The following is a 25,099-nucleotide window of genomic DNA, read 5'->3' as shown; positions in this document are numbered from 1 at the left end:
AGACTGCCCAAAAAAATTCGAATCAATAATAATTGCGAATACCCAAAAACTCGAGGATATATGCAAAAATACCACAGCGGACCTACCTCGGTAAAATGCCACCACGACCAGGTAAGCCGCAACGAGTAAGGAAAATTCGTCGCTTGGGGACACAGAAATTTAAAACAAAAAAAGAAAAGCATGAACTGGTCTTCGCCTCCGACCCTCTGTTCTCGGCATTGCCGCGTTTTTCCACGGCTCCCTCTCCAACATTCCAAATACCAACCCTCCTCATCTCGTATTCAAACCTCGCTTTTTTATTCCCCGTTAGTTTTGCCTTACAACGAGCCAACGACACGAAGAACAATTTTTTGAATTCCCCATTTTAATCTCCTAAACCCCCCCACTTCCTCTCTTTCTTTATTCCTCGATTCCATCCCTTTCTCGATATAGAGCAACTAACGCATCTCCATAACAGCTCCCTCTCTTCTTCTTGTATCTCCTTCTTAGTTCTTACTTCACGCCATTGCCATTGATTGTTTGATGAAGAATTAGTGTGAAGATGACATCGCCAAAGAAAGTTATGTTCTTTTGTTTCACTGTTATGGTGGTTTCTCTTCTCGGCTCACATACAGCTAAAGCTTCAAGTTTTAATTTAAGCTCGCTTATACGAGGCATCGAGTTGCCGGTGCACCTCACCCTCAATGCGGCTCCCGACTCCTCCAGCTGTGATGGTCACCTGGAAACAGAGCAAAAACAGATGGAGAAAAGCACGGCTGCGACAGCCACACCGTTAAAGCTGCATCTGAATCACAGAGCCGCGAAAGAATCGTCATCTCCTGATAAAACAAAATTGCAATCCTTGACAGAGTCAGCATACCGGGACAAATTTAGAATTCAATCATTCTCCAAGCGAATCACTGAGAGGAAGAACCAAGGTTCCACCTCAGGATTCAACCTTGGCCGCAAGGCCGGTGGTGTGTCAGCCGCAACTGCACCAGCAACTGCACCAGTTGCGGCACCTGAGCTCAATGGCCAGCTGATGGCAACTCTGGAATCAGGAGTGACGCTTGGCTCCGGCGAGTATCTGATGGATGTGTTTGTAGGTACGCCACCACGTCACTTCTCGTTAATTCTCGACACGGGCAGTGATCTCAACTGGATTCAGTGTGCACCGTGCTTGGATTGCTTTGAACAGAGCGGCCCGTATTATGACCCGGCTCAATCCTCCTCGTACCGTAACGTCAGCTGTGCTGATCAGCGGTGCGGCCTGGTAGCAGCACCAGACCAGGCCCGTCCCTGTCGTGGCCACAACCAGCCCTGCCCATACTTCTACTGGTATGGGGACCGGTCCAACACCACCGGTGACCTGGCACTTGAGACATTCACGGTCAATCTCACGGTTCCTGGTGACTCTCACAGTGTAGAGAATTTAATCTTTGGCTGTGGCCATTGGAACCGTGGTTTATTCCATGGTGCAGCCGGGCTTTTAGGCCTGGGTCGTGGGCCGCTTTCCTTCGCCTCTCAGCTCAGGTCCTTGTACGGGCACACCTTCTCATATTGCCTCGTCGACCGTAACAGTGATTTGAATGTGTCAAGCAAACTCATTTTTGGTGAAGACAGAGATTTGCTAAAGCACCCCGAACTCAAGTACACATCATTCGTCTCTGAAGTGAAAGAGGCAGGGAAAGAGGTACCGACCGATACTTTCTACTATGTGAAGGTGAAGAACATAATTGTTGGTGGCGAGAGGTTGCCGATACCGATGCAGACTTGGGATCTCTCTCAGGATGGGGTTGGGGGAACCATCATCGACTCCGGTACCACACTCAGTTATTTCTCGGAACCTGCATATGCAATTATCCGAGAGGCCTTTGTCAAGCGGGTCAAGTCGTACCCATTGGTTGAGGATTTTCCTGTGTTAAGCCCATGTTATAACATGTCCGGTGTTGAGAAGGTCGATCTACCGAGTTTTGCAATCGAGTTTGCTGATGGTGCTGTGTGGAATTTCCCAACTGAGAATTACTTCATTCGGCTTGATCCCGACGAGATCATGTGCCTTGCAATGCTCGGCACACCGCAGTCATCGTTGTCTATTCTCGGAAACTACCAGCAACAGAATTTTCACATTTTGTACGACTTGAAGCAGGATCGGCTCGGGTTCGCACCGATGAGGTGTGCCGAAGTCTAGATATATGGTTACCTGTGGGGAATTCTTATTTCAATTTGATCAATTGGGTCTTAGTTTTGAACCTTTCATTTTAGGAGCTTGGTATCGGAACTTTTTCTTTTCTTTTTTCATTATCTTTTTTTTTTTTTAACACCAGTTGCTTCTCTAAGGAGATGTAAAGCATAGATTGTTAACATACAGTTAGTTTTCCCGCCTTTCTGAAGGTTTTTTGATGGGGGATTCTGAATTTCTGATAGACTAGGAGTCTAGGATTGAAAAAATTGGGGATTGATGTTTCATCATCACCCACAGAAAGTGTAAAATAAATTGTTTGAAGTGCTTAAAGTGGACAAATGGAATGCTCAATTTTAATAATTTCCTCTTTCTCATCTATGCATTGTTTACTTGTCCTGTCGTCATTATTAGATCCCCTACTTTCAGGTTGAAACCAGAAAGCCTTCAACGACTTTTGTTCGACTATTTCCATATAGTATTCATTCAGTGGGTAAAGATTTGAACAGAGCAACATTGACTTCATACAGCACACGGACTGTACAATTATAACTGCGATACATATAGTTGGTCCTTGGTCGGCTGCATGAAGCCAAAAGTGCTCTGCTAAAATCTTTATCTTCTGTACAGAATACAGATGCTCTGCTAAAATCCTTTACAACTGCTCTCTTTTTGATTGAATAATACTAGAACATGCCAAACTGATAACACATGCGCTCTCATTTCCATGGCTCTCTTTCCTTCCCTCAACAGTCAACAGTCAGCACTCAGCACCTAAACCTGATTTTATTTTTGAGACAAAAAAAGTCAGCACCTAAACCTCACTCAGCTCCATGGAAATGATATTATATGATTTGTTTGGTCTTTGATCACCCTAATACATTTAAGGATTCATCTTATCATCTATTCGTTTGTGATAAATAAGCCTCCGGCTTTCAAATTTAATTAAGTTACCCTATCATATTTTGACAAAATTGTAAATTATCTGATATAATTTTGCTAATGTGGATGGAAATCGCCACGTAAGCACGAATTTTTTTGTATCACAGCATTAATTGTAGTTTTCTTTTTCACCTTAACATGTGACCCCTCAAATTTTCTCTAGCTTAAATAAAGTTTCAAATTATTATTTAAAATATATAAAAAGAAAGAAATTTTGTGTTTCTGTATCTTTATGTCCCTTGGTCCACTTTATCTTTCTTTATTGCCTGATTCCTAATGCTATCTTTTCCGAAAAATATTAAAAAAATATTTTCAAAACTCTTGTATGTGTATGCTTGAGAAATATCTCTTTATAGTTTATACTGAATCGGTGTAAACGGATCGGATAATATTCAATTTCGTCAGAATCTGAATTCATAAAAGTACTTAAATTATCCGATCCATATCCGTATTCGAGACTATCCGTATTCATATTCAAAAAATTATAACGGATACGAATACAGTAAGACTTTTAACTATCCGTATCCGACCGTTTACACTTTTAAACCACAACAAATGTGATATATATTCTTAAATTGATTTATTAAATTGCATATTGTACGAATAATTTATTAAATAACAATATAGACATATATTTTGATGAACAATATAACACTATGACATAATTAGTGACTAATATTTTAATAATATAATAAATGTTTTGTAACTAACAAGCTAATTATGAAAAATATCTGTATCCGTCCGATATCCGATCCGTATCCGTGACATTTAATATCCAATATGTATCCGAGACTATCCGTATCTGTATCCGAAAAGTTATAACGGATACGGATACAGTAAAACCACTATCCGATCAGTATCCGACCGTTTACACCCCTAATACTAATAGAAACTCTTTGAATTTCTTTTCTTTCCTTCTTCCTTGCTTGTAAAAGTTAAGCCGTCAGATGTAGTGCTGAAGTAAATAGTATACTCCGAAAATTTTATTGTTATCATAATAAAATAATAGGGGGAATTTCACGTATACCCCTCAAAAACTTCAAAATTACATATTCCCCCCTCTAAAGTTTAAAATTACATATTTCCCCCTCTAAACTTCAAATACTCACAAATTTACCCATTTTATTGTCTTTTATATTAAAAGTCATTCTAAATTTATAAAATAATCATTTTACCCGTTTTATTAAAAACATATAAAGCCCATCAAACTCAAAATTGAATCTGAACAATTTTTCTACCGTCCAAACTGCTATTAAATATGCGTGCGCAAGATCAGCATGAATCTTGATGCGAACAGACACGTATATTGATGTGACGTGCACAGATCTTAATGCGATGCGCACCAATCAATATTGCTTTAAGATCCGTGCATGCTAGATCAACACGAAATTGAAGCACTATGCACAAATCTTAATGCGATGTACACGGATCAAACGGTAGAGGAACCCTTTAGATTTAAATTTGAGTTTGATGGGGTTTATATGCTTTTAATAAAGGGTAAAATGGGTATTTTAAGATATTTGAATGAGTTTTAATATAAAATACAATAAAATTGGTAAATTTGTGAGTTTTTGAAGTTTAGAGGGGGAAATATGTAATTTCAAACTTTAGAGGGGGAAATACATAATTTTGAAGTTTTTGAGGGGTATACGTGAAATTGCCCCAAAATAATAAAATAAAAAACCAAAACACTCTTATTTTGGAGAAATTTCATCAATACTCAAGCTGCAGAGCTAATTCACAGCCCCATTTAATGGAAGACCGCACAAACGATCTACAGAGGTCTGGAGATTCAATCTACAACTCCAGTTATATTGTTTTTTCTCTGGTTATATACAATGATTTTAACTCCATTAAATTGGTCAGAGATTTTGCTCCTCTGAGATATCTCAAAATGTGAGCCTTATGTAAACAAAAAGAAAATATATATATTGTGGGGCCGCAGATTCAATCTGCGGATTCCAGTCTGAGTTCGCGGATCAACTGTGAAGTCCCATTAAATGGGTCAACATATTGAATCTGCGGACCCCAGTCCGAGTTCGCTAATCAACTGTGCAGTCCCATTAAATGGGTCCACAGATTGAATCCGCGGCTTGAGTAATTTTCGAATTCTTACTAAACGAGAGTGTTTTGATTTAATTTTTTTTTAATATGGTAATAATTAAAATTTCAGTAGTATACTTGCGATTGTGAAAATATATGAAGGTGCTCGATCAAATTTAAAATTCCAGACGGATTTGAACCTAGTTGACAAATACATCCCTCTTTTTTTTTTTCTTTTTTTTTTGAGGGATCATGGCAGATCCTGCAGGATGTATATATTGCATCAGATAAATAAGTTATATCATTCAAGGAGTTGCTCTCTCATTGACTCATTGTACATAGCAATAAATATAACACAAACTAGCAAAATTATCTGACAACAATAAAGCACAAAAACTAGCACCGGTACAAGCGAAATAGCCTAAGCAGTGTTTGGCCCAGAGCTGTGCCTCGATCAGAATTTTTTCTACTAGTATTCTTGGCTGTCTTCTACTACTCGTTATGTATTATTTCGGAGGGCTTGAATTTTGTGAGATAACTCAAAATTTGAGTTCAAATCTAAACGGTCTGTTGCAAATTGACACGAATCTTTAACCTATCTCTCTTTATTGATATACCTCGTGAATATTGACTAGATCTGAATTCTTTATCTAATTCGATTTTGGACAAACTAAAAAATAGGTTATCTCAGACGATCAGAACTTTTTTGGATGGACTTTTGTTGTTAAAATTTTCGTGATGAATTTCTTTTTTAGCATTTTAGTGTTTAAGTGTCATAATTTCATGCCACAATTTAGTTTTTATATAAAATAAAATATTAATATTTTATTTCGGTTACATTCTTGTACTGTCCAACGCTGATATACGATTAATACAACCCGTTATTAAAGGAATCTACCAAGCAAAAGAAATTTGAATCAGGAACGATCAATCTCGGATTTTTTAGAGCTAGGGACGGATTTTTTTTTTTTATAAATGTAAATACAAAAAAAAAAAAACGTATTGATTACTCTTCAAATTACAAAAATTATCAGAATTGAAAATAATTTCGGTTATCTCATGAGTTAACCGAGAAAAATATTCATTTATCCGCTTGCTACTCCATTACACTCTGTACTCCTGAGGCACATACATATTTCACAAGTTAAAAAAAATTATAATAATAAGGTAGTAACCAAAATTAATTATTATGGAGCAAAAAAAAAGTTTTTTTTTCCACTCTATGGACAGAAAATTAATTTCGTTTACCACCTTATTTTTTCATTTTTTTTATTCCACATAACTGAAAATTTATTTCAATTACCTTTAATTTTATTTTGAATAATTATTTCAATCCCCACACTCCAGTACCCGCATTATACCCCCATCTCTTAAACATATTTTAACTTCCCATAAACTAACTTAACTAACTAATTTAATTAAATTTATTCAAAACACTAGTATAAATACTTGGAAGATAATAAAGTAATGCTTGCAAATTAAGATATTAATACTTGTATGTATAACAATATGGAGAGACCACTCAAACTAAATGGGGAGAAGAATCATACACGTTTTTAGAGGTGGGGTTTTTTTTTTTTCAATATCTTCCACATTTCTCACGTTCTATGAGGAATTTTGCGAATCTAAAACCACGAATGTATTCTACGCAATTTTATCTTTCAAATGAGATCCATGATGACGTACTTTCGGATTCATCGTCACACAAGTATTTATACCTCATTGTGCAAGTATTTATACCGCATCGTACAAGTATTTATACCTATACTTGTAAATATTTATCCCCAATCGTGGATCCCGCATCTCCGTATCACATTTTCCTAATCATCCCTGCGTCAACATTTCTCTAACAAAAATAGTTGACCCCATAGGTATAAATACTTCAGTGCATAGATATAAATACTTGTAATACTTGATATTTATACTTTTAAATGTCAGCAGTGTCGTATGTGAAAAATACTATGTATAAATACTTAAATGACGAGGTATAAATACTTGTGTGATGGCGAGCTCGAAAGTATGTCATCATGGATCTCATTTGAAAGATAAAATTGTGTAGAAGACGTTCGTGATTTTAGATTCGCAAAATTCCTTATAGATAATGAGAAATGTGGACGAGATTGAACAAATAAAATTGGAAAGATAATGGGGGGATGAGAGTGCGGGTACTCATATCATCTCCCTTTTATTTTAAATGTGTGGAATCTATACTGTGAATTGGGGTGTAATGGTGTGGCAATGAGGTAACCAAAAAAAAAAAATTGGTTACATAACCGAAAATTATTTTGTGTTCTGATAGCTTTTGTAATTTGAAGAGTAATCAGTCCGTTTTCTGATTTTCTTTTTATTTATTTACGTTTTATAAAAAAAATCTGTAACGAAGACGAACCATCTTCAGCGGGAAATTGCGACAATTCCACATTATTGGAGGGCTTCCAAGAAAATGCGACACGCATGCATTTACTCTAGGGGGTGAAAATGGAGCCGGATTATCCTGCGGATATCCGCTCCGTATTCGGATATAGAGTCCTAAACGGAGCGGATATCCGGATTCGGATAGTTTGGCCAAACCCATATAAAAGAGGAATAAATATTTGCTATAGGTGGGATTTGAACCCATATCCTTCCATCTCAATGCCTTAAAACTAAGTTTCAAACCACTACACCACAACATCTTTTATACACTTATTTGATATATATATATTATATGAATAAATTATCTTTCATCTCTTATAAGTTCATTAATATTTATATTTAATGTTTTAATTAATATTTGTATTTTAGAAGTTCATATATCTTAATTATCCGACCATTATTCGTTTATATCCGTATTTGAATCCGTATCCGTGGACTATCCGTTCCGTATCCGTATCCGTTTAAGGCGGATTTGGTTTTGAATTTTGATATCCGTTTACTATCCGTATCCGTATTCGTATCCGCTCATTATCCGACGGATGCGGATATGGTATTAGCATTATCCGCTCCGTTTTCATCCCTGATTTACTCACCGTCGGAGCCTAAAAACTGAAAAATCACAACTCTGGTAATGAATTGAATTCGGCCATCCGGGTTTCAGATTTTGTATAATTTGAATACAATTTCAACAAATTTTTTACCGAATTTATGTGCGACTCTACATCTAATGCAAATTTGAGGACCCACATGCTGATTCATATTTATTATCGAAATGAATTTCAGATCGAATTCGGGTCCAATTGAATTTATTATTTAAAATACTTATAACAATATGAAGCTTGATAATTGTCTCTCATTTAAATCCTGAACACGCTCTTTAAATATTTAATATCTAACTTTCATTTTCAGTACTCATATTCAAAGATTTAAAGCTCTTTTTATAACTTTTTACAATGTTACTTGCAGTATTTAAATCTTTATCTGCAAGCATTTAAATTCTAAATCTGAATAGTTTTAATTTCTAACTACTTTTGTCTTCAAGCTAAAAAAAATAAAGATTTCTTTCACCCATTTTTTCCCTCTGATCATTCTTGTCAATTTTTCTGATGATCTGTGATAAATTTTGCAAATCTAAAAATATAAATGTTTTTTTACTCGAATTTCTCTTTCAAATGAGATCCATGAAAATATATTTTTGAGTTTTTTTTTTCAAGCGTCGTTTTCTTTTTTAAGTGAAGCTCATGAGCACTTTAAATTCTCAAGTTTTTAAATCTCAGTCTACGACTTTTTAATGACATGGAAACCATTTAAATGTTTGACACGATTACTTTAAACAGTTGTACACAGAGAGGTTTAAATGTGTGATACTATATGATCGACATTAGAGGTTTAAACGCTTGAATATAGTAGTTCAGATGGTGACATCAGAGGTTTAGATTGTTTTAGACTGAGGTTTGAAAGTTTGAAAATTTAAAGTACTCATAGGCTTTACTTAAAAAAAAAAAGACTTGAAAATAACTCAAAAGTATTTCATTATGGATCTCATTTGAAAGTGAAAACCGAGTAGAAACGTTCGTATTTTTAGATTCGTAAAATTCATTACGAATCGTCGAAAAAATGGACGAGAATGATCAGAGAAAATAAAAATAAAGAGTGGATAAAAGAAATCTTTCATTTTTTTTACTTGAAAACAAAAGTATTTAGGAGTTAAAACTACACAAATTTAAAATTTAAATACCTGCAGATAAAAGTTTAAATACTTGCGAGTAGCATTGTAAAATGTTATAAACATAACTTTAAAAACTTGAATATAAGCTAGAAATGAAAATTAGACAAAATTGAAAGATTTTTTCTATTAAACTAGTCGGAGGCACGCACTCTAGTACGATGGTTCGAGGAGACAAAATATTTCTCAATAATGAAATACATATATGCATAACACTAATAAATATAATTATTTAATAATAGAAGATACAGATTAAGAATAATTATTTTATAGTCTCTAAACATTTTTTTTTCTCCAAATCGGGTCACTATTTTTAATTTTAAAGTAATATTCTGCGAAAACATAGAACTAATTTGAAAAAAATTGAATCTATTCAACTATAACATATAAAACTAGCTACTTGTAATACTACTTTTCTTTAATAATTTATGTTTTGTCAATAAACTTGCGAACTATGAAAATCAAATACATATGTGAATCAATCATATAAAAATTTAATACGAAAAATAAGAATTAATTTTACATTGTCATAATATTTTAGTCTAAATTTTATAAAAAATTATACATAAATAAAAAATAGACAAAAAAATATGGAGATCAATTGTCAATAAACTTGTATACGCCTCTGCATTTTGTGTACTTGCATTGATTTTGCAAGTCAATTATTTAGATATAAGAAAGTACGAGATCATCCAGTCAAGCACAAGTCTAGAATTCAAATACTTGATTTGGATAAAGCTTAAAATTTAACATTCAAGATTGGAAAAATAAAAGTTGGGTCCCAGAAAAAGATAAGCGACTTTTTCTACACCTACCTTTCGTACATCAAAGATTTTTAAAATTCGTAACGTATTAACATAAATGGTCAGAGCCTTCCTCAAGGCAGTGCATTGCAGATGCATTTAGCAACCAAAAATAAATAAATAAATAAATGGTCAGAATTGAACTAAGATCACATTGGACCGAATTTTTTTTAAATACCATAAAAAAATAAAAATAAACAAAAACAATCTTGTTTTGGAAGAATTCAAGTTTTACTCAGGCTGTGGATTGAATATGCGGACTCAAATATTAGAGACCGCACAGCCGATCCGTGGCCCCAGACTGGAGTCCGCAGATTGAATCTGCGGCTCCACTTTTTATTTTAAGAATATTTATTAACAAAAATGAAATGTTCTAGAGGGCACAAATTTCAAGACATTTATCTTGCACAAGAAACAAAAATATTTTTTTGGAGAACGTAAATTCCAAAAGAAAAATGAGATGTCTCGGGTACACGAGTTAAATGTCTAATTTATCTGAGATATCTCAAAGTACATGAAATCTGGCTTCGAAATTAATTGAATCTCAAAAGAAAAATGACATATCTCGAGGACATGAATTTCAAGAAAAAAATTAATGTCTAATTTCTCTGAGATATCTCGGGAACATGAATTACAAAAAGAGAGAGAGAGAGTAAAACTAGAGCAGTAGATTGAATCTGCGGATTCTAGTCTGAGTCTGCAGATTGACTGTGCGGTCTCCATTATATGAGGTCGGGGATTCAATCTGCAGCCTGAATATTGATGAAATTCTTTCAAAATGAGAGTGTTTTGATTTATTTTATTTTTTACTATGATGAAATTCTTTCAAAATGAGAGTGTTTTGATTTATTTCCTTTTTTATTATGGTAAGAATAAAAACTTCGGAATATTGGAGCGACTTCATGTTAAAATTAATGAAAAACATTACGGCATGGGGCGGACTCCTGCTGCACCTGCAGGTAAATATTTTTTTGAATCGCGGACAACCGTCCAAAATAAAGCAGGCAGTGATGGGTTGTCACGTTAACACTTGAAAGTACAAGTGTGCCGGTGTGCGTTTGTGTATTTACTTACATTCAAATCGAAACAGTTCAAAAAGCTTTTAAACATTTTCTTTATCCAGTCAGTCCGGTTCTCGGTCGTACAAATCGATGCTTCGGTTTGAAATTAGAACCAGGATGCCGCGCGTGTCACTCAAATATTGTACGACTTTTCTCCTCCAGTTTAAGCAACTCGTCCATTAAACCAAAACCGTATCTCGGTGGTAGCAATCGGGGAAGAGCTCTCCGTTTAGATTAAAACGGAGATCTCCGTTTAGATTAAAACGGAGAGTACATGTAACTACTTAAACTAGTTGTTGTTGTTCGCAACCCATCACGAATCACGCATCAATAATTCTCTCCAGTCCACCCTGGCCTGCAAGGCTGCAAGCATAGACTTTCGGCTCCTCTCCTATTGCCTGGAACTCGTTGCATGGTCCCAGATGAATTTTACCCGCATATTTAAGATCTGACGGTTAAAATAATGCTCGACCGGTAAGCTGTCAGACACCTGCCTCGGGGCCCAATATTAATTACGAGGCAAAGAAATCTCGGCTGTCCGATTTCAAATCAACGGACTGTAGTAGGATTGGACATTCCAAAGAATTCCGTACAATTAGAGAAGAGCCTGACCTGACAAGCGTAGACTAAAACACCACATAAAGTTTTTTGAAAATGAAAAACAGCATATTGCGAACTACTGTAGCGGATACTGGATTCAGTGTTATTTTAATGATTTATGGGGCCCACCTGTCAGTATGATCCTCTCGTACCTGCCGCACAGGATCTGAGATTCTAAATTGAAAGGGAGAGCACAGAGATAAAGAGGCAAAAAGAAACGAATTTAAAGAAAAAGGATAAAGAAAAAGAGAAAGCTCCATCGCTGGCTCTCTCTCTCTCTCTCTCTCCATCTCCAGAGACACGACACGCTGCCTCCACCTTCTCCTCGAAGGACGAGGTACAAAGATGGAGTTTGATTTCCAAGAAAAAGCCTCCTCCTCATCGGATGAGGACGAGGTGACGCGCCACTCGCGCGCTTTCTCAAAGAACATAATCTCAGGTGGCTCCGCGGCAGGCTCCGGCGGTGGTACGGCGCATGGAACCGGTGTATTTCAGACATCAAATGTTCACGAGTTGCTGGAGTGCCCCGTATGTACGCACTCTATGTTCCCTCCCATCCACCAGGTTATCTTTCCTTTCCTTCTTTTCCTTCCTTTTTTTTCGCTCGATGGAAATCTGGGGATTTTTGGTTTGAATTGGGATTAGTTAGTGGAAATTTGACGGTAGGGTTACTGTGATGTAGGTTGGGTATAATTGCCTCCATTTTAGTTGAGACAATTGTAATAAGAATGTTATCATTTCAATCCCAAAAATTTAGTTGAAATTGGACGCCAGATGATCAAACAATTTCTTTGTCGTTAATGAATTTTGCCGTTTATTACGAAATTTGATCAATTTAAGACCCGATGCATCTAAACTCTGAAGTAACTACTTTTGACATTCCAGTTTCATTTGAATCTTAAATTCTGAATTAATTGCACGCCTCCCCAAATTGCATTGGGAAATAAAGATTGACAAGTAATATTTAACTCTATTACTGTGCCCAAATATAACCAAACGGCACAATTGTCCAATATTAAAGTCTTTTCCCCTTTATTGATTCAATCTTACAGTGCCAGAATGGCCACACACTCTGTTCATCTTGCAAAACAAGAGTGCACAACCGGTGCCCCACCTGTCGGCAGGAGCTTGGTGACATCAGGTGCCTGGCCTTGGAAAAAGTGGCAGAGTCACTCGATATGCCATGCAAGTATGCCTCTCTTGGCTGCCCCGAGATATTTCCTTATTTCAGTAAACCCAAGCATGAGTCCCTGTGCAGGTACCGGCCATTTTGCTGCCCTTATGCCGGGTCTGACTGCTCCGTGACTGGAGATATAGCCAAGCTTGTCATGCATCTAAGAGATGACCATAAGGTTGATATGCATACTGGTTCCACGTTCAACCATCGTTATGTGAAGTCCAACCCACGAGATGTGGAGAACGCTACCTGGATGTTGACGGTGAGTATCACTGAAATGCTGGTTCCTAATTTTTGCTATGTTAATTGGTGTATGCTCTTGCAATGTATGCTTCTTTGGCTTTATTCGCTCAGTCGCTTAATTCAAGTCACGAAATTGAGGTTTATCTAGCAGAATCATGTAATACTGGTACCGCGTTAATCAGTACCTGTACCAGTAAAATATTAGTTTTGTGCTGGTTGAGTTCTGAGATTATATATTTATGTCGTTTTTGTACCTTTTGCTGTTAGCCTTATATTTACGCCTATTATGATTCTTCCTTTATTTCTTTTTCTGCTTATGTTTCGTGACAAATGTTTCAAGCTTAGTTGATCTCTTGGAATAGATATAAGAGGTTGGGTTTCAAACCCATAAGCACCATAACACTTCTCAATATAGTAAAAATTATTTATAATTGACACTGAACGTCATAATGTGTTTGGATCTTTATATGCCTAGATATACACTGGGCCTCTAAATCCTGTTCTTCTTTTCATGAGTGACATATTCGGGGTCAACTAATTTTTTCTACTTATAGGTGTTCCATTGTTTCGGGCAGTATTTCTGCCTGCATTTTGAGGCCTTTTTGCTCGGACAGGCTCCGGTATACATGGCATTCATCCGTTTCATGGGTGATGAGAATGAAGCAAAGACCTACAGCTATAGCATCGAGGTTGGGGCCAGTGGCCGGCGAATGGTCTGGGAAGGCACCCCACGAAGCATCCGGGATAGTCATAGGAAAGTGCGAGACAGCCATGATGGCCTCATAATCCAGAGAAACATGGCGCTTTTCTTCTCTGGTGGGGAACGCAAGGAGTTGAAGTTGCGTGTCACTGGCCGCATCTGGAAGGAGCATCAGAGCCAGGAGTCTGGTGCCTGCATCCCCAATCTCTTCAATTAGTATATTTTGGTGGTGGTAGAATTGGGGTTGCTATTGTAAAAATTTGTTGTACTTTTGCCATTTTCATGGTCTAGTGTCTTGCCACCGGTTTGCGTCGAGGTGGTTGTAACTTAATGCTGCCTTTAGAGAAGGTTGGATGTTCCTTTCCAAGGCTGCAAAACTGATGCTTTTTGTATCACTTAGAAAGAATGAAAAGCTTAGAAATATCAAATCACCGGAAAAAAAAAAAGGGGGAAAAAGCTGTTTTCTGGCAAAGTTAAAGTTTTCTAAAGAAGTTCCATATCGAGAAACTTGGAAAAGCTGTGTCAAGCTGTGTTAGGCTATCCTCACAAGTGGGCTCCCCGATAATGGTATCATATTTGTTAGACTGTCTACTTCTCTTCTCCATAGTACGCTGGCCGAATGAGAACTACGGCGAATTGATGGATTCTGGTCTCTTTCTTTTTTTGTCGTTTTCTTTTCACCAGAAAAAGCATGAATCCTATAATTTTTGTGTCCATTTTTTTCCTCTTACTGGAAGACTTAAACGGCGACCTTTTTTAACCTTTATTTGTTTTCACATCATTTTGACAAATAGATATTTTAGATAACTCACACCCATTACTTTTTGGCCGAGCTTTTTAATTTTTTTTTTTTTTTTTTTTTTTTTTTGAAAGAAGTGGCATAGTCACTGATTTTTATAGAACAGAAAACCATACAATATCCAATTAACACTAATTGACTGCTATCAGATACATCAACAAAACATACGACAATAAGTAATAAATCTAATACATCATAGCAATAACCAAAACAAGAATCCAACAAAAACATGCATAACAGTTCCTATCAACAGAAATAACACCATACAAGTTCAAAATTTAAAAATGAGCTTGTGAAACTACGAATTGATAGAAGATACGGAGGAACTTGAATTGGCAGTGTCATTCATTAAAACTATCTCTATTTCATGCATATGGATTGAATCATGTATAGCCTCCATGGAAACTATAGTGAAACTAATCTGGTCCTTCAAATCTGAAGGTAAGATGAGATTAAGCTGAGAAATAAGATTAGTCTTTTGATTCTTAGTTAGAAATTAGCTACATCAATAATCTTAGCTCCCAACAATAGAGGGAATTTTAAGTAGAGGAGGGATCGGATGACACCCTCTTTTGGTGACATCGAATAACATCGTGCATTTTTAAAATTTTTAAAGTTCAAACAGTCGATCCAAACCGTTCAACATAATGGATATGTTAAAATGTGCTTGCAGATCAAATTTTACATTTTTTTACTATTTATTAAGTATTTAACAAAATCGCTATATTCAGACCGTTGAATTTTTGTACCCATCTGAATAAATAGTAAAAAAATTCAGAAAAATGTAAAATTTGATCAGCAAGCACATTTTAACATAACCATCAAGTTCAACGGTTTGGATCGACTTTTTGGACTTTGAAAATGCACGGTGTCATCCGATCCCTTCTCTTTTAAGTATTTTAATCTATAAAAGTAAGCATTATATGTTATTTTAGTAACTATATATTAAAAATTCAACCAAAATTGTATATATCGAGTGTATTCAAGTCGAGCTCAAAAGATTAAATCAGGTGCCTTTGATCTCAAATTCGAATCTAACTAGTCAAAATGCTAACTATCAGGTCTAACCAAATTAACTCAAGTTAAACACTTGCTAAACTACGAACTAAGGGCTAAATTTAATATGAGACTTAAAACTTTTGAGATTTCAAGCAACAACAGGATTACAATTATTTTTTTTATAGTTCAATGGATGCATACTTGTTTCTGGAAAATTTACAGATATCTCATATATTTCCCAGATGATTCATACACCTTTCTAATTTTTATTTCGAGAGAGAAGTCATGCTAATGGCTGTTAGTGCAATTTGTTGGACTATATATATGGAGAGTTAGAAATGCTATTTGTTTTGACAATAAGAGTGTGCCTTTTATTAGATAAATGATAGTACTAATTTGCGCTTTATTGGATTATTGGTCAGGAGCTAAAAAGAGGTATATGGATACTCATCCTTGGACTTCTGAGGATTTGGACATGATACCCATTCAAAGCATGCCTCATTTGTCAATGGCACACATAGAGATGTTCAATGTGGATACCACTCCCATGGTTCCACTGTTGCTTGTTTCCTAAAAGATATGAGATTGAATGTTTCTATGGGGAGAGGGGGGCGTCCGACGCCCATCGGACCACTTTTGTGTTCGATGGGTTCGCTCACCGTCAAATTTGCTTTAGGATTCATGTGAACAGATTTTAAAACAGACGCAAAATTGCGGACGCGAATCCTAAAGCAGATCTGACCGTGAGCGAACCCACATGTGATTGTCAAAACATGTGACGGTGAGCGAATCCTAAAGTAGTTCAGTTACTTTCAAAAAAAGAAAAAGAAATTACATGTTAGTTACCAGTTACCACCCAATGATTAATTTTACATGTGATGTGGTCAGACAGTTGCATGAACATACATTTTTTATTCACATCAGCATTCCCACATGTGATTCTCAATTTGTTTTTTCTTAAAACAAAAATACATGTTATATATTGGATATAAAATATCAAGATCAAAGCTAGGGTGTGATGTGCTCACCAAAAAGTGTTGGTGAGCACAACTCCAAAAGTCTATCGAATTGGTTTCAAACGATGAATTCAAACTGTTGAAATCCATCAACTTTATTAGTGATGCATATACATGTAAAATTTGAAAATTTAAAATTCATAGTTCAAGTTCAAGGTTAAGCAATAAAAAAAATGATGAAAAATGAAAACATAAAATAACTTATAAAAGATTCATCTTTTTTTACTGGTTGACTTTGTACTAAATGAATTTGAAACTTTAAAAAAATTCATGTACATGTATTACTCATGAAGTAGATGAATTTTAATAGTTTAAATTTGTCGTTTGAAAATAATCCGATAAAATTTTGAAATTGTTCTCACCAACACTTCTTGACGAGCATATCTTAAAATATCAATATCGATTGTATTATTTGGTGTCTAAGTTGTTCAGATCCAAATATCTCAATCGTTGGCGCTTAGTTTTCAACTTAGCGTTGAATAATATTATTAAATTCAAAAAAGTATGGGACATTTTTGGCATCGCCCATGATGCATTAGGTGGAGATGAGTTTAATATTTCAGAATTTTGGCCTCAAGAAAATATTTTGCCTTAGCTGGGGATGAGTTTAGTCACTTAGGTTGACTTTATTATTTTATTTTATTTTCAATATTTGCCGATGATGCAAATAAGTCGGCATCGGACTTCTTATAATGGTGTTCGTTGCAATTGTGGTAAATATAGGGTGGAGTTTGCTGAAGCGGTGAAGCCAAAGAACATAACAAGTAACACATAACTAGGACTGCTCATGAGCAGAGCCGAGATTTTTAAATATACCATTATACAAAAAAAAAATAAACCAAACCACCACTTTCTCTCAAAATTTCGAATTCTGACATGGCCGCATTCCCAAAATGCGGCCACTTTTCTGCGGGCCGCATCTAGGGGATGCGGCCACCTTTTTTTTTTTTTTTTTTTTTTTTTTTTTTTTTTTTTGCTTTTTTCTCTTCTTCGTGCAGTTCAATTTGAACGGAAAAAAAAAAGGGTGGCCGCACCTAGGGGATGCGGCCATGTCAAAAATCGAAATTTTCAGAAGTTGTGGTTGTTTGGTTTATTTTTTTTGAAAGTATGGTATATTTAAAAATTTCGGTGAGCAGAGTTGAGTTTAAGTTGTCAATTCAGTTTCGAGTCAAAAACTCTAATTTGAAATCAACTCACGAGCAATCCGAGTCAAGATGAGTTGACTCATGACTCATAATGTAGTATATAGTAAGACAATCTAATTTAATTATAATAAAAAATATTACATAATTTACTAAAATAATACACAATTAAAGCAATACATAATGAGACAATGGTCAATACACAATTAAAAATTACAAAAATACCAAAATAGTACATAATTAAAAATTACCAAACATATAAGGTTTAGTTGTTTGAGAAACGGTTGTTTTTTTTTTTAGTTTCAACTAACAATACAATAGATTGTGAGAAACAAATTAATATAAGGTTTGAGGACGTAATAATTAGGAATATATGGATTAGGATTTGCTGTGAGTCCAACCGAGTTGATTCCGAATCGAGTTGGAGCTAACTTTGATTCGACTCATAAATCAACCGAGTAAGTAAACTCGAGTTAATTTTGACTTGAGTCAGTTTCAACTCGAGTTATTAGCGAGTTGAATCCGAATTGATTCTGAACTGAGTTTCTAGTCGTGAGTAGAGGTGCTATCGGGCAGGTCGGGTCCAGATACTAATATATTTGGACCCGTATCCTAAAAGTGTTCGGGTCCAAATTTCGATCCATACACTTATCTGTTTCAATTCGGATCGGGTCCGGATCTGGGTACCTATCTACCTGTAGATATTTCGGGTCCAGTCTTTCGGTTCTCGGCTATGTTGCATGGATACAGGTACGGGTATCGTGTCGGATACGACACGGGTACGGCGACACGGCAATTCTCAAAAATAGAGGATACGACACGGCTATTATATATTTATTCTTTTAATTATTTTATATATTGTATTTAGATAATTAATAACTTAACTTAATAATGTATTAAATATTATAATTGCTTCATTAAGACACAAGTGAAATTTGGTAGAGTGGTAAAAAGTTTTGGGGTAAAGTGGGATTTGTATCGGAGCACGCGAGTTCGATTCACGCTGGGGTAAAAAAAATTTCGCGCGGCTCACAGGCGCGGCTCACGGGGCGGGTTCACGGTGGACCAGGGCCGTGTCCAGGGCGTGTCAGGGCCGTATCCAGGCGAGTCAACAAGTATCGGAGACCGTATCTGCTGAGTAAGGACACGCCAGCTAACCTGACACGCTAGCTGGCGTGTCTGACACGTATTGTACGCGTGTCGGAGGCGTGTCGGTGTCGGATACGTGTCGGACACGGGTACGATGACTTCCTAGGAGTGTCAGGGTAACATAGGTTCTCGGTAGATATATACCCATAACTTGTTTATAGATTATCGGGTCCGGTTCGGATACGGGGCGGTTCCGGATCCGGATCCGGAGTGGGTATATGTCACAAAAAAATCAGGAGGATAGAGAGAAAATAACTTTCGAAAAAAAATATTGAAGAAGAGATATAATTTTTAAAAAGTAAAATATTAGAGATGACGATTTCATTTTCTATGGTTCAAAAAATCTATGAATGAAATACTAATAATTTGTAGAAATGACATATCAATGAGAGCAATAAATTTCTATTATTATGTAGAGGATATCAAGACAAATATTGAATGATATATCCATAGTAATAAATTTGATTTAAAAAATTAATGTGGCTGTTATAGAAGGAATAAATTTGGCATCCATCTATGTGTATAAATATAGCGAATATGTCACTGCATTCTATTTTCTCATATTCAAAAAATACTGGGCTCACCACGGCTTATGCAAAAATTAATATGCAAAGTTGTATTTTTATATATTAATAGTTATTAATATATGTTTTATCGGGTATTTATACGGGTATCAGGTCGGGTTCAGTTACGGGTCGGATAATTAAATGAAACCCATATCCTACCCATTACAGTTTCGGTTCCGGTTCAGATCTGGGTCTGATATTAAATTATTAATTTTGTAACCATACCCATAATTTAACCGGTTATATTTTTTAAACCATACCCTATCCAAATTAATCGGATCCGGGTCAGTTTTGGGTCGGATCCGGTTCGGTTCCGGGTAATCGGGTAAAAGTAGCACCTTTAGTCGTGAGCTTTTTGTACACCCCTACATATAACTATAGGGCCCTGATAATTGTCCCCCCACTCTCATCTCCCCATTATCCCCCCAATTTTATTTGTTCAATCTCGTCCACATTTCTCACGATTTACAAGGAATTTTGCGAATTTAAAACCACAAACGTCTTCTATATAATTTTATCTTTCAAATGAGATCTATAATGACATACTTTCGAGCTCGTCGTCACACAAGTATTTATACCTCGTCATCTAAGTATTTATACATAGTATTTTCTACATATGACACTGCTGACATTTAAAAATATTAATATCAAGTATTACAAGTATTTATACCTATGCACTGAAGTATTTATACCTATGTGGTCAACTATTTTTGTTAGAGAAAGATTGATGCATGGACGATTGGGAAAGGTTGATAAGGAGATGCGGGGCCCACGATTGGGGATAAATACTTACAAATATAGATATAAATATTTGCACGATGAGGTATAAATACTTGTGTGACAATGAGCCCGAAAGTATGTCATAATGGATCTCATTTGAAAGATAAAATTGCGTAGAATATGTTCATGGTTTTAGATTCGCAAAATTTCTCATAGAACGTGAGAAATGTGGACGACATTGAAAAAAGAAAAAAAAAAGCCCACCTCTAAAAACGTGTATGATTCTTCTCCCCATGTAGTTTGAGTGGTCTCCCCATATAGTCATATCAAGTTAGACATGCAAGTATTAATATTTTAGTTTGCAAGTATTAATTTATTATCTTTCAAGTATTTATACCTATGAATTTAATTAAACTTGGAAGACCACAGTGTTTTGAATAAATTTAATTAAACTAGTTAGTTAAGTTAGTTTATGGAATTAAAATCTATTTAAGAGATGGGGAGATGATGAGGAGATGCAGAGATGCGGGGTCCACGATTAGAGATAAATACTTACAAGTATAGGTATAAATACTTGCACGATGAGGTATAAATACTTGTGTGACGATGAGCCCGAAAGTATGTTATCATAGATCTTATTTGAAAAATAAAATTGCGTAGAATACGGTTGTGATTTTAGATTCGCAAAATTTCTCATAGATCGTGAAAAATGTGGACGATATTGAAAAAAGAAAAAAAATACATTTCTAAAATTTGTTTAAGAGATGGGAGGATGATGGAGGAATGGGAATGGGGGTTCATATAATTATTCATAACTATATTATATTTCTGTTTTGTATTCCTTTTATATTATATTCAGCGCTTGTGAATAAAATTGACATATCGAGTTGTTGCCAATAATTAATGAGAGGTTTCATCAATTTCTCTCTTATAGAAATTAGATTAAGCTGTGAAAACATATGTGATAGCCTTTAGCAATCAGTAGGCCTATATGGCGTAAATAAATTGATTAGACCTAGAAGGCCCAAATCATTAAAAGCCTTCAATATGTTTAGCCTGGTCGCTCACCAAGTGATTGAGCGAACCAGTCGTTAAACCCTACACCACAGTTCGCTCTAGATTAGAATTTAATCAGAGATTTTTTCAGACAAATTGGCCATGGAGACAACGTTCTGTCTCGCCTTGCGACCATCGACTTGTGGCAGAAGTCGGTTTGGCTCTTCTCTCCGTTTTCTTCCCCCCAAAGAAGCTTTTCCCCATTCCCTCCGTTTAAGAGGTGAAATCCTGTTTCATTCTCATTTCTGACTCTATTTGTTTCATTAAATAAGGTTGGATATTAATCCACTTATGATATTATAAAATTTCCAATGTTAGGTCAGCTATGCCATGATTTTATCCAACCTTGTTTTCCATCTCTTGCTGTAATTGGACGTGTTCCCACCATTACCAGTGATTGCTTGGAAGGATCAACATCTGGTTCTACAAAGAAAGAAACTTGCTTTCATGGAACGGGCAAAGCACAAGATAAGGAGGTTGAGGATAACTATATACCAACAGATGAGTTTGAGATACTTAAAATGTGCGACAAACTAATTGAGGTAAAATCTAATTTAATTCTGAATAAATCATAAATTTCTAGACCTTTGTTCTTAACCCTTGAAGTCATTTTCTTTTCCTTTTCCGTTCATGTTTCTTTCTGGATCAGGTTTTTCTGGTAGACAAGCCTAATCCAGAAGACTGGAGGAAACTTATGGCTTACAGTAGGACGTGGACTGATATTGGGCCCCACTTCTACAAGCGATGTCAAGAGAGAGCTGATGCTGAGGCTGATCCAGGAATGAAGCATAAGCTCCTTCGACTTGGCAGAAAATTGAAAGAGGTAAGTTGCTCTTTTAAATCTGACATGTTTTCACTTGGGACAATTGTAAGCTCAATTATCTATTTTCAGGTTGATGATGATGTAAAAAGGCATAATGATCTTATTGAAGTTATCAAAAAGGACCCATCTGAAATTTTGAAAGTTGTGACTAGACGGAGAAAGGACTTCACAAAGGAGTTTTTTGTGCATGTCCGGGCTCTGGCTGATTCATATTATGAGAATCCAGAGGAAAGAAATGGTATGAATAGCCTAAGCATTTAGATGTGCCTTGTTATACTTTTTTTTTTCTTCTTTTAGGTTTTGCTGATGACTTCTGAATCCTGATACTTATCATATTTGCAAAATGCACCAACCTTTCTTGTGTTTGCAACAAGTCCCGACATTCTTTTTGTTATGCTGTTTACTGTGAGGCACCTAAATTGTTAGGTTAGAGCGTGAAGATGTATGTAGCGTATTTTTGTCCCAAAGCTCAAATTAAATTAAAATGAAGCCAACAAGATTTTGTGTTTTGGGTTTCATGTTGGTTATCATGAGATTTGTTTTGTTTAATATAAAGTTTGTGGGTAATGTTGTTAATTTTGGTTGACTTAAATCTTATTTTGACAATTGGTCTTTTTTTCAAATAACCTAAAAATTGTTGGGCTTTATATGCAAATTAAAGACAGTTTGAGTACTATTTGTTAGTACAGTAAAATATTGGGTGCGACTGCCCAAAAAGAGCTGTTTTCTGTGAGCATTAGATGAGAAAGACTGAAACTTGTTGTAAGGACTTTACATTGATGGAAACTGTTGGGATTTCAATCATTTGAGAGTTCATACTCTTATCTGTCAAACTTGGTGAATAAATCCACTGCTAGTTATGCTAATCCTCTAATTATGTGTACACTCTCTCCAGCTCTGATGAATCTGGGGAAGGCATGCCTGACTGCAACGCAATCATATGACGGTGCACTGGTGGGCATGAAGGATATGATAGCTGCTGAGGTGAACTTCAATGATGTTTTTTCTTCACCTACTCGAGATGTTACATCCAAAAAGATAGACGATCTTGCTATGAAGAACCAGCTTAACTCCTTCCTTCCAATGATTCATACTAAAGCTTGGTCAGAAGCCAAAGAGAGCACTATGACAAAGGAGGAGGTAAGGCTTAAGCTTGTATTGTACAATACTAGTGCTTGTTTTTTACTGATACTCGTGTACTGGACCTGACTGGTATGCTACTGGGTTGTCTTATCAAAAGGTTATTATCCAACAAGATTGGTTTGAAGTTGCACCAAACCTCTGTTTTTTGCTTAACGGGCACATTCAGATTTGGGTTGCTCAGATTTAAGTTTATGGATAAGTTAGGTTTACTTTGCTTTGGTTGGATGAAACTTATTTGTAGTTGACTGCTGTTTGAGCTGAGCATTGCTTAGGTTGGGTAAGATGTCGGGGATGTTTCAATATATGTTGGCTCTGGTGTGGCTGCTGTTCAGTCAGATCTTTTCCAGGTCTAGTGAATAGTGATACCATTGATGGGATCAGGAATGGGCTGGGCTAGTTATAAAAAAGAAATAAAAAAGAAAATAAAGGAAAAGGGCTTGATTAAATTACATGGTTTTGAACAATTTGATGATAAGCAACATGGTAGTAATTAGTATTGGCCCACCTGACTACATATATATTGCACTAGAGGCTCAATTTTCCACCTCATTTGAGCAGTTTGAAGGCAATTTAGCACTATCCCAACCAATAGCAGCTGATAGATATTAGTAATGCTACACTGATAGAGAACTTGTCTGGTGTGGTACTGAGATTCACCACTGCAACTTTTGGTGATAACCAGGATTTAATCCGTTCAATGGTTATTCTTTTATGTTCTTTGGTTTTTTTCCTCACAGGCAAAGGATGTGATGTATGATCTTTACCTGACTGGACTTGACAGCATAGAGAAAATGATTCCAAAGGATATCAGAATACTCAAACACCTTCTTATGTTAAAGGACCCACGAGAAAGGCTTGCTGCACTAAATGATGTATTTACTCCTCTCGAGTATGAAACAGATGAAGTCGAGTACTTGTCGATGTTCGTTACCTTTGTTGACCCCCTCCCCCTTCTTTTCAGCTTATTTTTAAACAAAAGAAAAGAAAAATGTTTCTCCTTTTTTTTTTTTTTCCCTAGAGTTAAAATATTTAACATATACCTTTGTTTTATGCAGTACACCAAAGGCCTTGCACAACTCAGCAAAAACAATTGTAGATGCTTTCAATTTAAGTAGACGTGGCATTGTTAAGAGAGAAGCCAGGGACATGTTGCAGCCGAGAATAATACAGAAATTGGAGGAGTTGAAGAAAATGATAGAGGACAATTTTTTATAAGACTCTTATTTTAAAAAAAAATTAAAGTGGCTTAATTTTTTTTAATAAGTCATACTTTAATATTTTTTAAGTTTTGCTATTGTTGTGTATAGCTAAACAGCAAACATTGTATAAGCCATACGATTGAGATTTGAGATGACCCTTTCTTCTCTAAAAATGTGTTGTTCTATTAATTATTTACAAAGAGAACAACAAAGTAGACACTTTTCGTGAAAAAAAAAATGTATTTATGACAGGACTCCGTCGTGAAAAGTACTGTCGTAAATAGAAAAAACATGTTTATAACGGTATTCTGTCGTGAAAAGTCACTTTTATCCTCGCGAAAAATGTCTGTTTTTTGTAGTCTCGTTGATGACAGCCGCTTTGACAAAATCAGATATATTATCTTATCTTGTTGTAGATTTGCACGCAAGTCAACCTCTCAATCAATTTAATTAATAATTACTCATAAACAGAGTACCCTGAGTAGGAGTACCCTGAGTAGGACTGGCAAAAAAGCTCGTGGCTCGTGGCCCACTTGGTATTCGCCCGTGACTTGATCGGTAACAGCTCGTTCATTAGTGGATCGAGTTAAAATTAGCTCGCTCGCTACATACTCGA

At 35.9% G+C, this 25,099-nt stretch overlaps 3 protein-coding genes across 3 annotated transcripts; all 3 read left to right on the top strand.

The window, feature by feature from the left end:
- The first annotated feature begins 284 nt into the window (after positions 1-284).
- On the top strand, positions 285-2,522 carry LOC144571546 (aspartyl protease family protein 2-like). The gene has a single exon (XM_078320874.1). The coding sequence runs from the start codon at positions 542-544 to the stop codon at positions 2,168-2,170; it is 1,629 nt and encodes a 542-aa protein (XP_078177000.1). The 5' UTR covers positions 285-541; the 3' UTR covers positions 2,171-2,522.
- A 9,422-nt stretch (positions 2,523-11,944) lies between these two features.
- Positions 11,945-14,248, top strand: LOC144571716 (E3 ubiquitin-protein ligase SINAT5-like). Its single transcript, XM_078321079.1, has 3 exons — positions 11,945-12,315; positions 12,804-13,190; positions 13,726-14,248. The coding sequence occupies exons 1-3, from the start codon at positions 12,097-12,099 to the stop codon at positions 14,086-14,088; spliced, it is 969 nt and encodes a 322-aa protein (XP_078177205.1). The 5' UTR covers positions 11,945-12,096; the 3' UTR covers positions 14,089-14,248.
- Positions 14,249-21,350: 7,102 nt separating this feature from the next.
- On the top strand, positions 21,351-24,640 carry LOC144571686 (uncharacterized protein At4g37920). Its single transcript, XM_078321045.1, has 7 exons — positions 21,351-21,538; positions 21,637-21,860; positions 21,968-22,141; positions 22,211-22,379; positions 23,037-23,281; positions 24,022-24,206; positions 24,340-24,640. Exons 1-7 carry the CDS (start codon positions 21,421-21,423, stop codon positions 24,497-24,499), a joined length of 1,275 nt encoding a protein of 424 aa, XP_078177171.1. The 5' UTR covers positions 21,351-21,420; the 3' UTR covers positions 24,500-24,640.
- Positions 24,641-25,099: the final 459 nt, after the last annotated feature.

This window comes from Carex rostrata, chromosome 19 (genome assembly GCF_964058835.1).
Source record: "Carex rostrata chromosome 19, lpCarRost1.2, whole genome shotgun sequence".
NCBI lineage: Eukaryota > Viridiplantae > Streptophyta > Magnoliopsida > Poales > Cyperaceae > Carex > Carex rostrata.
The sequence above is the reverse complement of the archived record's forward strand: the minus strand, read 5'-3'. Positions and strand labels throughout refer to the sequence as shown.